Here is a 16,256-nt window from a genome sequence, read left to right on the forward strand (position 1 = left end):
CTAATGTTTGTTAGACTTTCATTTAGAATTTAGTTTAAAATGACATCATTTATCAAAACAAAGAACTTCATTTAGATTATGTCACCATTCAGAGATTTGAGTGGTAATAGACTTTTTAAATAATCGAAGAATTTGCTTAGTTTAAAAGTGTAGAAACATGCTGTTAAGATGTTTTTTAAACAAATAAAAAATTTTTAAAAATGTTTTTTGCAGTTGGGTAGTGGCACACATCTGTAATCTCTACATCTTGGGAGGCTGACAGGAAGATTGCAGACTCGAGGCCAGCCTCAGCAATCTAGCAAGGCCTTCAGTAACTCAGTGAGATTCTGTCTCGAAATAAAAAATAAAAAGGGGTAGGGATGTGGCTCAGTAGGAAAGTACCTCTGGATTTAACCCTGAATACCAAAAGGAAAAAAAAATGTTATTTGCAACAGGCTGGGTGGCTTATACACCTGTAATCCCAGCTATTTGGGGGCCTGAGGCAGGAGAGTTGTAAGTTTGAGGCCAGTTTAGGCAACTTAGCCAGACCCTGTCTCAAAATCAAAAGGACTGAGGATGTAGCTCAGTGATAGAACCCAGCCCCAACTCTGGTTCTTTCTCCAGTGAGGGTGGGAAGGAGGAAAGTATGGCTTCCTACATAACATAAAATCCTCTTACCCTTTGGCTGACCTAAGAAAATCATTCCCTGGAATATAGCATTAAATAAATATTGAACATCCCTAAATTTGTGAGGCAAAGAATAGATTTTAAACACTTTCAAAATGAATTGGTCCATCTGCAAAATGTAAAAAGGGAATCCATTTTACTTATTTAGTAGAAGAGAGAAGTAACCTAATTCTTCATAGAAAGATTAGAAGTGACTTTTTCTTTAGGACTATGAAACATGTAAGTTCCATGTCAATTTCTGCAAGCAGTTTTTCAGTTTCTACTTCCTGCAAATAATTCTATATTTCCACACCTGTGAAAGACTGTTATGGTCTTATGCTTAAGAACATGAACTTTAAAATGTTAGGTCTGTCCTAGCTCCACCATTTAACTTGGTGTTAAGCAGGATGATAATAGGTCCTGTCTAAAAAGTTGTAAGTATAAAGTGACTACACACAAAAATGTTAACTATCGGTACTAAATCAAAATTAAATGTGAGCATGGGCCATAAAATACAGTAGGATTTGGGACTTCTAAAATCTTAAAAGTCATCATTAAATGCATGTTTCCCTCAAGGTTGCAAGTGTATGTGAATTCTGCAGTTTTTTTAGAAGTGTGACAACCTCAGTCACTATCCTTCAAGTTAATTTATGAGAAAAAATTCTGTGATTGACAGGGCTGCTGGGACAGGATGATGTGAAAGGGGCATGAGGGAAGCTTCTGATATCCTGGCACTGTTCTCTTTCTCATTTAATCTGAATATTATTTATGTGGTTGTACATTTTCAAACAATATGTTATGCTATGCATAGGGTATGAAATCTCCAGCAATTAATGTTGAATTGTCTGTTTCTTCTTTAAATCGTTAGTTTTTCCTTTATATATTTTATGACTCTATGTATACATTTATGACTTTTTTTTAATATCAGGAATTGAACTGAGGGGCGCTTGACCACTGAGCCAGATGCACAGCCCTTTTTAATTTTTTTTTTTTAATATATATTTTATTTTGAGATAGTGTCTCACTAAGTTGCTTAGGGCCTTGCTGAGTTGCTAAGGCTAGCTTTGAACTTGTGATTCTCCTGCCTCAGCCTAATAAGCCACTGCGATTGTAGGCATGCATTACCATGCCTGGCTTACATTTTTAACTCATATTTTCCTGATTTGACTTTTTACCTTTATGAAATGTCTTTTTTTTTTCTTTTTGTCTCTACTTTTAAGGAATATATTTTTTCCATCCTTTTGCTTTAAATATATTTATTTTTGAGTCTGAAGTGTATTTATTTTTGTTTTTTAATAGTATATTGAAATTGTACATAAGGTTGGGGTTCATTGTGACATTCACACATGCACATAAATAACTCTATTTAATTCCCCAGTACTTCCCCTTTCTTTCCGCCTTCCTTCCCCAAACCACCTTTTTTTACTCTGCTGGTCTCCTTTCTGTTTTTTAATTGGTACATTATACATAAAAGTGGGATTCACTGTGCTTTATTTATACATGTAAGTGAAATAGCTGGATCGTAGGATGGTTCCATTTCTAGTCTTTACAGAATCTCCATGCCAATTTCCATAGTGGTTGTGTAATTTGCATTGTAGTCTCACCAACAACATTTAAGTATTTCTTTCTCCCATACCTTTCTGGCATTTATTGTTACTTACATTTCTCTTACTTGCTACTCTTAGGTGAGATGAAATTTCAATACCAAATCTCAAATTTTACTACAGAGCTATAGTAACAAAAATGCATGATATTGGCATAAAAGCAGACATGAAGACTAATGGAATAGAAGATAGAGACCAACCTATACAGATACAGTCATCTAATCCTAACAAAGGTGCCAAAAGCCTATATTAAAGTGTATTTCTTACAGATCTTAGGCTTAGGGCCTTGATCTGTTTTTGTTTTTGTGCCATGGATTGAACCTAAGTTCTTTCACATGGGAGGCAAGTGCTTCACCATATAGCTACAAACCCCAGCCCTAACTTTGTTTACTTCTTAGCTATTTTTGCAAGGCTAGCAATTATAATATGTATCTTACAGTAGTAATTATGATGTGTATCTTACAGCAGAACAAAGTGTTGCAGACCTGTAAAGCCAGCAACTCTGGAGGCTGAGGCAGGAGGATCACAAGTTCAAGGCCAATCTCAGCAACTTAGTGAGACTCTGTGTCAAAAAATAAAAGGGGCTGGGGATGTAACTCAGTGGTATAGCACCCTCTTTTCAGTCTTTTGTGTATCTTTTTACAGTGTAATTTAGTTTAATGCTACCTGATTATAGTAAAATATAGAAACTTTGCTTTATTATAGCTTCATTTCCTTCTCCCTGCCTTATACTACCATTGTTATATGCATTATAGTAATGTATGTTATGAACTCAATTACTATTTGCATATATCTTTTGTCTTTTAAACAATTAAGAGAAAAGAAAAACCTTAACTATTTCTGGTACTCTTCCTGTGGTTTTTGAGTTACCATGTGGTGTCATTTCCATTCATCCTGAAGGACATCATTTAATATGCCTTGGGAGGCAGGCTTGGTAGCAGTAATTGTTTCAAAATTGATTTACATGTGAATACATTTATTTTTGCCTTCATTTTGAGATATAATTTTGCTAAAATACAATTTGGATTTGGTAAGTTTTTTCTTTTACCATTTTAAATATGTTGTTGCACTGCCTTAGCCACTGTTGTTTCGGATGGTAAATTAGAAATTAGCAATTTCATTGTTTCCTTATACCATTTTTTTCTTGCTGCTTTCACGTTTTGTCTTTTACCTTTCAGTAGTTCGGCTCTGGTGTTTCTAGATTTGGCTCTTTATCCTCCTTGGGGTTTGCTAAGCTTCTTGGATCTTTAGAGTGTTTCATTAGAATTTCGAAGTTTATTTCTTTAAGTATTTCAGAGTTTCTGTCCTTCAGGACTTCCACCTCATATTGTGAGGACTCTGTTCATTTTTCCTCAATCTTTTTTTTCTGTTCTTCAGCTTATAAAATTTCTATTGATCTAAATTCAGATTTACTTATTCTTCCATTTACAAGTCCAGATCTCTACTGAGTCCCTCTGTGAATTTTCCATTTCAGTTATTGAATTTTTTTTAACTTTTTGTTTTCTTTTTCTTTTTAAATAATTGCCACCCTGGAGCCAAAGCTCAGTAGTAGAGTGCATGCTTAGCATGTGCGAGGCCTTGGGTTTGATCCCTAGCACCATAAAAATTAAAATTAAAGATAATAATTTATTTCTTTATTAATCATTATTATATTAACTAAGTCTTTAGGACTGTAAGTCTTTAGACAGTTTTCTTTAATCCTTTAAATATTTTCATTTACAGCTATCTTCAAGTCTTTGCTATATCTAACATCTGAGGGTACTAAGTCCTTTTTTGTGTTGGTTAGTACTGAGAGTGAAACCTGGGACATTGTGCATGGTAAGCACGCACTCTGGCCACAGACGGAGCTACTCTGGCTGCCCCTGAGGAATAGGTTGGTTTGGCTTTTTTTCCTCCCCTCAGTAGTGGGAATCAAACCCACGGTCATACACACGCGCGCGCACACACACACACACACACACACTAGGCAAACTCTCTACCACTGAACTATATCCCCATAATGGGACAGTTTTTAATGACTTTTTTTTTTTTTCTAATTTGGGTGTAAGCTTTCCTGTCTCTTGGCATCTTTTATAATTCTTTGTTGCAACAAAACATTTTAGGTAATATTACAGCAAGTCTGGATTGACTTTCTTCTCTGGCCCCCAGTTATTTTTATTGCTATTTTGTTTATTTGTTTAATAATTTCCCCTGTGTTATGTGGCCCCACTGAAGACTTTGCTCAGTTGGATTTTGTTTTTGTTTTTGTTAGTTTGATTTTACGTCTGACTTTCTTGGGGTTGTTCCAGTGGTCAGCCAATTTCTGGCCAGAGATCATGTTCAATGCCCTAAATCAATAAGGCTTCCACCCACTGTTAGCAAATCTGTGTATGGAATCAGAGGCTCACTCAAGGTTCAGAAAGTCTTCAAGTGTGCCCTAGCTTCTGCTTGGCTGTCCTAGCTGGATTATTGTACATATACAGGCTCCTAAGAATATGTGAGTAGCATTGACACTCTCTAGTCTTCCCAACTACACACTCCATCTCCAGTCAATCAGGTGTATTTAGAGAACCTGTCAAGTGTCTCTTGAATATCTCTTCTGTATCTCCCTCTTAAATTGCTAGCTAGGGCCTGGGGATCCATTGCTTGCTTCAGCCAGGACTGCAACCTCACACTAATAAAAGCTGTAAAGCTCCCCATTTACTTGCCACTCAGGTTGCTCTTTAAGACAGACATCACCATCGGAAATGGATTATTTCTCCTGCTCTGGATCAAGTCATCTTCCTCCAGCAGGGAAATTGATAGTTATTTATAGCCAACCTTACTCTGTTAGAGATACCATATTGAATGATGAGGCAAGTATACCACAAATTTCCACGGTTCTTTCCTGGAAATTACTAGTTTTTCATGCATAACTATTACTTTGCTATAAGCCTTATGTCAATATCTGGGGGACTGAAATGGTTGATTTTTTTTTTTTTTTTTTGGCCACCTTTTTAGTTACTTTTAGGGAAGAGGATTTGGCAAACTCCTCAGTTTAGCACATCTGAAGTTCCCCTCACATTGAATTTTGAAATTTGTAAATATTTTACATATTCAAAAAATTAGAAAGGATGAGAAAAAAATGAAGACTTAAGATCAATTCCAGGGGGCTGGGGTTGTGGCTTAGCAGTAGAGCACTCGCCTAGCATGGGCAAGGGCCTGAGTTTGATCCTCAGCACCACATAAAAATAAGTTAATTAATTAAAGATATTGTGTCCAACTACAACTAAAAAAAAAATAAATATTAAAAAAAAAAAAAAAAGATCAATTCCAGGGCTGAGATTGTAGCTTAGCTGGTAGAGCACTTACCTGGCATGTGCAAGTCCCTGAATTCAAACCCTAGTACCCCCACACACATAGAAAATCAGTCAAAACAAATTAGCACAACGGTAACAAACTCAGTAAGGGGACATAGTATACCCTTTTGACCATGCGCCCTTAGTAGTAGAAAAATGTAGAGAAATATTGCACTCTTCATTGTAGGTTTATTGTTGGTACTGGTATTTGTATAGAAATTTAGGACAGAGCAGATGAGTAAATGTACAGTCTCCTACTTATGTTCCAACTACTGTTTTTGTAGCTTACAATGATGGAAAAGTGATATACATTCAGTAGAAACCATATAGTAGTTCAAATTTTGAATTTTGACCTTTTCCTGGGCTAGAAATGTGCAGTTTGATGCTGGACAGTGGCAGCCAACTGCAGCTCCCAGTGAGCACCACCATTACAGGAGTAAACCAACAGTACAGAACACTGTGCTGCTAGGCTATTATATCTGGTAGGTTAGGTGTATTAAATGCATTTTCAATTAGGGTATTTTCAGTTTACAGTGGATTTATCCAAACACAACCTCTTTATAAGTTGGAGAGCATGTGTATTGTTAGTCTGGAGAACAGAATTTTCGCTGTTGGGGAAGATGAAGAAAAATCCTTTATTATTGGATTTCACTTTTATATATATATTCTTTGGAGTCATGGTTTTTGTTTTTGTTTTTTTCTTCTTCTTTTTCTTTTTTTAAGATGTGTTTCCAGGACTGGGGAAGTGGCTCAGTGGTAGAGTGCTTGCCTAGCATGTGTGAGGCACTGGGTTTAATCCTTAGCACCAAATAAAAAAATAAATAAAATAAAGGTATTATGTCCATCTACAACTTAAAAAAATTAAAATGTGTGTGTGTGTATTTTCATAAAGTATAGGATGTTGTACTAGTAAAATTTGTGTGTGTGTGTATGTGTGCGTGTGTGTAGCTCTATTACTCCCCCCCCCCCACACACACACACCCTGCCAGGTTTCTTTACTGTTAAGGCCTAAAAGTAGTAACAGTAAGTGCTATTAACAGCACCCTTGTACCCACGTCCCAGTTTCTAAATATCGTTTCACACTAAAAGAATCCAGGATTCCTTGGAGTGATGACCAATTCCTACTCTAAGGCAGGTGTCGTAAGAGAACATGACACCTGGAATAGTACATCCACCTGCAGCAAAATTCATTTTTAGTGGGACAGACCAGGTAAAAGGCCCATGGAGGGCCTAGAAGTGGATTGGGAGAAGCTTGGACAGGAAACCATGGGGGTTTGAGTACTTGGAGTGTTATCTAAAAGGGCCCATATGAAATGGGTGGGGCAGAAAGAGGGCCATCACAAAAGCCTCCTTCACCCCCATCAAAGTCCTGTACAACATCCTATACTTTATGAAATAATTTATGCATTCAAGTTAACATTTGAGACTTTTTTGGGGGAAAGCATTTTAAATAACCTATTAAGCAGAATTAAATTCCAGATTCAGAGATCATATGTGCATTCTTCATTTAAAGAAAGATCATGTGGGGATAGTAACCCTGAGGAGCAGATGTGATTTGTGCTAGACTTTGAAAACTAGTAAAATTTGGTTTGGAGATGTGGAAGGAGAAAATAGAAGTTTGATGTATGAAGAACAAGAGATTTTTGAATCTTTATTTTTCTCATTATAAAAGGATCTCAGTGTTTACCTCTCAGAATTGTCTTGAAAAAGCAAATGAGCTAAAGTATGTGACGGCAGATTATAAGTGGTTAAGTATCTAGTGGTGTAGATTGTGCTGAATTTCTACTACCAAGGTGGAAAGTTTGTAGTTTGAACTGTTGAAATAAACTTCCTTCATTGAACACACTGTATGTGTCTAGTTTTCCTTGCAGTTCTTGTGATGATATTACAATATAGAATAATGTTACTGTTTCCCACCAAGTTTTCAGGGAAGGGGAGGAATACTGAGTAAAGAGCCTTGTACATTTTCTTTGGTTCCCATTTCTATGGAAATATAATTCAAGAGCAGATGTTTCCCATGAGGCCTCTTTGAAGCACGTTAAAAGGCATTATGGAGGCGTGTGAGAGGGCTCCTAACCACATTAGAAGCTTCTGTTCATTGAACAGAATCTAGAAAGATTTGTACCTCCTAGCGCTGCAGAATATCAGCACTACCAGCTAACGTGTGAGTGAAGATTCTGGCACTTAGCCTGCTAAAACCTGTGTACACTATAAAATCTGTCATTGGATTTCAGTAACATTACACAATGTATGTGCTATCCGTTGGAGAATGTGTGTTCAGGCAGCAGAGTAAACCTCAGTCTTTGTATTGGGATCAAGTCAGTCTCTTGGCACAGCTGGGAGATAGTTCCTTCTCCTCCAAAGTGCTATTTTTAGCTGTTTCCAAGGAGATACTCAGCATGTTATTGATAATTGCATTAATCCTCAGTTTACACAGTCTGTGGAGGGGGAAGCAGAAACTCTTTTCCTTTGTGTACTGCTTACTAGGCCTTTGGGTTGTGATTTATCAGCCAAAACAATAAGATGCCTTCCTTAGAATAATTGACCTCAAAATTATGTTCTAAAACACTTCTCTTTGGTCTTCCAACTTTCAGTTCTCCTAAAATTATAAGGAAATGTGAGCTTTGCTCAGGCTGGCCCTTTCTGGGTGTACCTTCATTTCATCTTTGTCAGTTGGAAACCTAATGTTATAAATTTACCAAATGATTGGTCTGTCTCTCTGTGTTTGTGTGGTGCTGGGGATAAACCCAGGGGCTCACATATGCTAGGCAACTACTCTACCACTGAGCTACTTCCCTAGCCCTTTTTTATTGAGAGACAGGATCTTGATGAGCTTTGAAGAACATAATAGAACAGAGAAGAGTTTGAGATTAGAATTAAAGCATAGGAAATTGAAAGTTTTTAACAATGTACATTAAGCTATAGTAACTTGGTGAATTGCCCTTCTCTAAAGAATTTCTGCTTTAAAATAACTTTTAATTCATTTCTTATGGGGTTTTCTTGGTTCTTCAGCATTCAACCCCCTACTTCCAATTTGGAGAAATACTTCTGTGTAATCTTGTCGGGTGGCAGTAGCCCAGGGCAGTTGCTCCATCTTCTGACAGCCAAGCCAGGTGACCTGAGTGAGGTTTATTGTATGCTTCTGACTGAAATCTTGAATCTGGATCAAATAAGGCAAAGTAAAGGGAATAGTCATAATTTATTTGCTACTATGACAGCACTGACCTGTCCAGACTCACAAAAGGACATGCTTTCTTTTTCTTGTCTGAGCAGAGCTTCCTTGAGTTCTCCCTGCCTTCTTAAGCCTATTCTTTAAGCTTCCCATTGGTTCTGTGAGCCCCAGATAACTTTTCAGTAAAATTGCCTCTTAATTTTTTTGTTTAAAATTATCTTTTACGTGCATGCAAAACCCCTAACCAATGCAATAGAGAACATTTTAGTCCAGGTACCTCTCTTATGGATAGTACTAGGTAAATATGGCTATACTGTTGTATTTTTTATCACTACTACCACCCATTTTATTTTTTCTATATCCCCTTAGAATAGCCCTTTAGATATATCTTAAAATAGATTATTATATTTGCTGTGTGAGACATATGGTAGATACCAAAAGAAGTAGATTCAGTTATACCTACTTTTTAGTTTCTTTACTAGATTCATGAAGTCTTCTGTTTTACCCAGGTTATAATAAGAAATTTGAGAAGCACCCTGGTCTCATCAATAACCTATTAACAAACCAGGCATGGTGACACAGGTCTATGTTCCTGTGACTCGGGAGACAGAGGCAGGAGAATCACAAAGTCAAGGCCAGTCTCAGCAACTTAGCAATACCCTGTCTCAACATAAAACAGGATGAGCAATGTAGCTCAGTGGTAATGTGCCCCTGGGCTTAATCTCCAATTCCAAAACACACAAAAAAAATCATTAACAAGGTCTCCAGAGAAGAAATATTTTTCATTTGGTTTCTAATCTTGAGTACCATTATTTAGGTTTTAGGCTTCTGGGTGTTAAGTAGCCTGCTAACTATATTTCTTCCCTTTGGAGTTTTTATTTAACCAGAAGCTTTAGGAATGAAGGAAGAGATTTTAGGGGACTTTCTCTTTAAAATCAAAGAAAAGGGGCTGGGGTTGTGGCTCAGTGGTAGAATGCTTGCCTAGCATGCATGAGGCACTAGGTTTGGTTCTCGGCACTGCATAAAAATAAAATAAAGGTATTGTGTTCACCTACAACTTATATATATATATAGAAAAAGAAAAAGCATTGTCCAAGGTGGGCAGCAGGCCTACAGGTGCTTCTGCCAGTTTGGCTTGTGCCAGCCACATTAAGGTGATCCTGGAAGAAGTACATACCAGCTCAGATGTGTTACTTTGTTCCACAGGGTGACATTGGCTCTGCTTTATGTTTGATGTGTGGTTGGCCATCTGTATGAGTTTCTGAGTTGTTAAAACAAGCTAAGAAAAGAGAGAGTTACTTATCTAGGTTTCTTTAAATTTTCCTATATCAGCTGCTAACAGCATAAAGCCCAACCCTGTGGGTATGACTTGTCCTCTGTAATGTACTCTTTCAGGATACTCTGTTTCCTTCATGACATAGCCCACAATTCTTGCTAAATGAGTAATAAATTGCTTATTTTACAGAAAAATAGTAATTTATACTTATTGCCACTGTGTTGGCAGCTTTCCATACATAATCACTTAAACCCACTAAACATTAAGTCAACACTATTAAAGTTTTTTTTGTTTTTGTTTTTTTTTTTAAAGTGAGCACAGCAGGTATTTTTTTTTAATATTTATTTTTTAGTTCTCGGCGGACACAACATCTTTGTTGGTATGTGGTGCTGAGGATCGAACCTGGGCCGCACGCATGCCAGGCGAGCACGCTACCGCTTGAGCCACATCCCCAGCCCCCACTATTAAAGTTTTATTGTTTTAAATGAAGAAACTAAAGCTCAGAAAGATTCTGAAACTGGTTGTGCAACTTAAGTATAGAGCCAGAATTTGAATTTATACTAGTATGCAAATCAGGGTGCAGGTTGTTTAGTTTCATTTTTGAGTGAATAAAAATTAGCTGATACTTGAACTGCCATTCCTTGCAAAAGACAGAAGCATAGAAAGCAAAGGACAGGCCAACAATACCTACCTTTTATTTCAAACATTAAATTGCAGTTGATGATTAGTCATGTGTTTTTCTCTTGTCACTGTTTGGGATTTGGGTAAAACTGACCCAGTTCTCAAAAGTCAACTTGCTACCCATTAAATATACTTGTATATATAGAAACCCTTTTTATTCATTATAATATTGTAAGAAATTGTGTAATTCTATGATCTTTTCCAGAAAAGGAGAGAGGAGAGCACTAGACTAAAGGAGGAGGGAAATGAGCAGTTTAAGAAAGGAGGTAAGATAACTGTTCTAACACTGATGTCTGGCCATCTTGACTCATCCTGTTTCAGAGTTCATGAAGATAAACCAAAGAACATTTAGAAACAACTAGCATGTTTTAGTTGCTCAGGATGTGGTGTTACTTCCCAGCACCTAGTTTTGTTTTGTTTTGTTTTGTTTTGTTTTAACGAGCTCCAAGTCATTCTCATTTGGCAGTGATCAGTTACTGTGTATCTTTTGGCATGAGCAGTTTTTCTTTTCTGTAGTCTAATATAATGTATTAATTCTAAAGTCAAGGGTGAAGCTCCGCTACTGCTTTAGAGAACATTACCTCACTACCTTAATGCATTGCTGTAAAATCAGAGTCCCCAATTCTCTCTCACCACAAAGCCCAACAAATGTATTGCCTGCTTAGTTAAAGGCCCTATTGCAAATGGTAGGAACACATGCAAGAGGAAAGGATTACATCTCAAAAGGAAGCCAGAGAGAGACTGGGGAAAATCTCAAACTGTTATAACAATTGGCTCTCTTGAGCATACTATCCAGATGACCAGTATTCCCCTCCCAGGGCAGTGCCTCCAGTGATCTGAGGACCTTGCAGTAAACCCTGCCTCTTAAAGGTCCCCAACTTCACCACATTGAAAACTGAGCTCCCAACACATGAAACTGTTAAAGAACAAACTATATTCAAACCTTAATAGATGCCTTAAGTAGAGAGAGGTTCTTCATGTCCTTATGCATTTTCTCCATTTGCTTAGGAATAAAGTTAGGGTTCATTCTGATAATTTGGTGAATTCAATCTTATAATAACTTTCTGTGCCATGTCAAAGTATATATACTTTAGAAGTCTAGTAGTGTTAACATAATTTTCCCCTAGTTATTTTTAGGTTTAATTATTTTCTTATATCTTGGTTTTAGCAGTCATGACCTTTTTTTTCTAATAGAAGTAATGGTTCTAATTTTGAAAACATAGCTTTTTGTGTGGTTTCTTTTGGCGGGGGAGCAGTCCTGGGGCTTGAAAAGAGGCCCTAGTGCATACCAGACAAGTTCTCTACCACTGAGCTATATCTCCAGCCCTTTTTATTTTATTTTGAGACAGGATCTTGCTACCTTATAGAGACTGGCCTCAAATCCGTGATCCTCCTGCCTCACCTTGCCAAGTAGCTGCAATTACAGGCGTGTACCATCACTCCTGGGTTGTATGTTAGTATTAAATATTTCAAACCTGGGACAGGAATGAATAGACAACTTATTCTTAGTATCTTTACCATAATTCTGCATGTAACAATGAACATATACATTTAATTAAATTTTCTCTTTTAAAGTTAAATAATGTTTTTTTATAGTTTTAGGTCTTTATAAAATGTCTCTTCACAGGCTGAAGATGTAGCTCAGAGAGTGCTTATCTCGCATGTGCAAGGCTGAGTTGGGTCCCCAGCACTGCAAAAAAAAAAAAAAAAAAAATATCCAAACATTTTATGCAGCAGAGTGTGATAGAGCAGAAACTCAGGAGGCTATGGCAGGAGGATAGCAAGTTTAAAGCCAGCCTCAGCAACTTAGCAAGGCCCTAAGCAACTTAGAGAGACTGTGTCTCAAAATTAAAAAAAAAAAAAAAAGTCCGGGGAAGTGACTCAGTGATTAAGCACTCCAGGTTCAATCCCCAGTATCAAAACAAACAAACAAAAAAACCCAACATTTCATGCATTTAGTTTTAGCCAAATTATCTTCATAAAAGCACAATAGCTTTCTTGAAAAAATTTTATACTTTTGGTTGTGGAGGGGTAGGGGTGTGGTGCTGGGCTGGGAATGAAACTCAGGCCCTTGCACATGCCAGACAAGCATTCTACCACTGAGCTGTACCCTAGCTGTAAAACTTTTTCATCCCAAATCATGGATCCCAGACTTTAATCTCTTTGATCTGTCCAGTTCCTTAACCGCCTTTGAACATTCCTTTCTAAATTGCTGAACCAAATGAAAGTGAACATCTAAGGTATGCTACTACTCTTGAGCATTGAGTGCTCTTTACTGACAGCATGTTCAGCTGTCAGTTCACCAAGCTCATGCCTTGTGAGATTGGCACAAAGAAGCACTATTTCTTTACAGAGAGAAGAAAGGGGGGAATGAAATTTACTGCCCAAAACTTAATAGACTGAGACTATCTTTTTATTTAAAACCTTTGTCTTATAAATGGAAAGCTATGCATTTTGAGGTCCTACAGAATGCAATAGTATCATGAATAAAATCATAATGACCTCTCTTTAATTCTCAGATTATATAGAAGCTGAAAGTTCTTATAGTCGAGCCCTTCAGATGTGCCCATCCTGCTTCCAGAAAGACAGATCAATTCTATTTTCAAATAGAGCTGCTGCAAGGATGAAGCAGGTATGGATCTTTGACCTTTTCTTTTTAAGAAGCACATGGTCTTACAGTATTTTGAAAGGCAGTTTATCTAAAAAAAAAAAACAAAAAAAACATAAGGGCTTAAAGTTGCTATTTCTCTTTTCCTGCCCATGTATTTCCCTTATGTAAAGGGCACAGAGAAGATAGAAAAATATTTTGGGAGAACTTGCGTCACACTACCATTAACATTCCATATTAAAGTAGCTGAGTGAATACTTTCATGGAAGAAAGGCTGACAAAGTTTCCACTAAACTAGGGCAGGTTAATGAAGCAAGGAGCCAAGTAGTGCATTTCCCAGAATAGCTACAGCTACTTATTTTAGGCCTCTGGAATTCTAGATAAAGATTTAAAGGCACAGGGGAACACTGGTTAAACCTCTAGATATAAAGATGCTTATTCCTGAGACTGATTTTTCTATTCAAATAATGGACACTGGGAGAAGTGTCCAACAGTTGGGATGAAAGTTATCCTTAAATCCAAAGTATGGAGCTGGAGTTGTGGCTCAGTGGCAGAGCGCCTGTCTTGTACATGTGAGGCACTGAGTTCGATCCTCAGCACCACATAAAAATAAATAAACAAAATAAAGATATTGTGTCCATCTATAACTAAAAAATATTTTTAAAAAATTCAAAGTATGTGTCAGAAAGTTTCATAAAGTTTTTTTATTTCAAAAGAATTGAGAACCTGGTATAATAGGGTGAGTGTGGAATAAATGAGAGTGAAAATATATTTGTTTTATATTGTGTTGGTACAAATAATGAGATTTATTGATGATTTTGTCTAGTTTTCCTATTTAGTCAGCATATTTAGTATGGCTAGGTTGAAAATGGTGAGAATTTTTTTTAAATTCTGCTTGTTTAACTGTGGCTACTTATATCCACAGCGGATTGGATACGCTATTTAACATACTTTATACAACTCATAAAGCTGGCTCAGGATTGGGTAAAGTGGCTTTTTGTTTGTTTCTTCCTTTAGATCAGGTATTTACTGTCACTTTCTCTTTGATATGGCCTGAAATTTTCTAGTGTCTCCACCAAAGTCAATTTGATTAACCAGGTTTTTTGGTATTTTGTTTTGAAAGGCCTTGGGGTAGGGAAGAGAGTACACTTAAATGCTTAGACCTGCAGAAAGTTGTTTGTTTTTTAAGCCTGCACATGATTATAGATGAATTCCATCTCCAAGGTGAAGTACTTTTGAAGTGTTTCATGTGGCTTATGTGGCATGGGAGAAGACATTTTACAGAATATACAAACCAACAATTTGTATTAAGAAAACAAAAAATAAGACTTTGGGGGGGGGTGCAGTATTGGGGATTAAACCAGAGCCTCACAAATATTAGGGAAGTGCTCTACTACAGAACTACATCCCCAGCCAAAAAAATTATTTAAAGTTTAAAACAGTGTTCATTAACATATACCATGTGTCAAAACCTACATCTAACAGTTTTTAAACACAGCTGGAACCTGGGCACAGTGGCAGACCCCTGTAATCCCAGTGAACGTAGCATAGCTGTTTTCACGTGATTGCTTTGAAAAACATTCTGTTTCTCCATAGCAGTTATTATGATCAGATCATAGCAAAGGACTTTGAACCCTTAAGATAAAACTAGAGTAATGCATATTAATGTTGTATTTCCTTTTAGGACAAGAAGGACATGGCCATCGATGACTGCAGCAAAGGTACATCTTTTGTCTTACTACCTACTAGTACACAAGAGTGTTACCTCAGCTAGACCCACAAGTACAGGGGCTTTGGGGCAGTTGTACACTTGTACCTATGTACTTTGCTGCTGGGGCTTTTAAAGAAGCAGCTTTATAGTTTACATTTTCAGAGGTGCTATATAATAGTAGTCATCAGAGAGTAAGCACACTTTCAAGTAGATAATTTAGTCCATTTCTTCTGTGTTAGAAACTATATGATGAAAAATTAAAAGCTACCTTGGCAATGGAACTCATTTGTGAAACAATTTACTTTGTGTGATCTCTGAATTGTTTTCCTTAGAAGTTCAAACTGGAGGTCTTAGCTGTTATTAGGGCATTTGGATCTGTGTGTTTGTGGAGGGAACGCAAAGCACGGTGAGGGTGCTTTCTTCCCACTACCCCCTTCAACCCTAATACCAAGGATTATCCATTGAGCTACATCCCCAGTCCTTTTTTTTTTTTTTTTTTTAAGTTGTTGGACACAATACCTTTATTTTATTTATTTTTATGTGGTGCTGAGGATCGAACCCAGGGCCTTGCACTGCTAGGCAAGCACTCTACCTCTGAGCCACAACCCCAGCCCCCAGCCCCAGTCCTTTTTATTTTTTAGTTTGAGAACTGAGATGGGTCTCACTAAGTTGCTTAGAACCTCAGTAAGTTGTTGAAGCTAGCCTTGAACTTGAAATCTGTCTCAACCTCCGGGGCCACTGGGATTACAGATATGCACCCCCATGATTGTAGCAGGCAGTGACTTTTGATATAATCATCCTTCCAAACTGACTTCTCCAGGGCTGTGGATGGAACTCAATCTTAGAGCACCTATCTAGTATGTGTGGGGTCCTTAAAAACCCCACAGGGATCACAGATTAGGAGAACTTGGCAGTTGTTCTTTTAGAGTCTAAAATGAATCAAGCCTTTGCTGTATATCTGAGTTCCATTAAGGTCTTTACTTCCCACCAACTTTTATAAAGAAACCTTTAGATATAGGATCACTGCTGTTTTGGGGGGAGTTTTGTTTGTGTATATGGGGTTTGGTTGGTTGGTTTTTTTATTTTTCCAAATAGTATATTTTTCAGCTTTTCTACTAATTTTTAAAAAAATATTTTCTGAGAGAATTACAATTGGAAAGAAGCTTTTATGTTATCTGGTTCCCCTTCCACACAGAGCATGAATTCCCTTGTCTGGTTTTTGTTTGTTTGTTTTTAATTAAG

The 16,256-nt window shown here is 37.1% G+C and overlaps 1 protein-coding gene across 5 annotated transcripts in view; it reads left to right on the forward strand.

Moving 5' to 3' along the window:
- Positions 1–16,256, forward strand: part of Ttc1 (tetratricopeptide repeat domain 1) — a 47,351-nt gene that overhangs the window by 15,888 nt on the left and 15,207 nt on the right. For all 5 annotated transcript variants that reach the window (XM_026395382.2, XM_026395381.2, XM_026395380.2 and 2 more), the window contains exons 3-5: positions 10,901–10,961; positions 13,215–13,327; positions 14,988–15,024. In XM_026395382.2, the coding sequence (XP_026251167.1) occupies positions 10,901–10,961; positions 13,215–13,327; positions 14,988–15,024 (211 nt within the window). The remainder of the gene's footprint in view (positions 1–10,900; positions 10,962–13,214; positions 13,328–14,987; positions 15,025–16,256) is intronic.

This window comes from Urocitellus parryii, chromosome 1, assembly GCF_045843805.1.
Source record: "Urocitellus parryii isolate mUroPar1 chromosome 1, mUroPar1.hap1, whole genome shotgun sequence".
Taxonomy (NCBI): domain Eukaryota; kingdom Metazoa; phylum Chordata; class Mammalia; order Rodentia; family Sciuridae; genus Urocitellus; species Urocitellus parryii.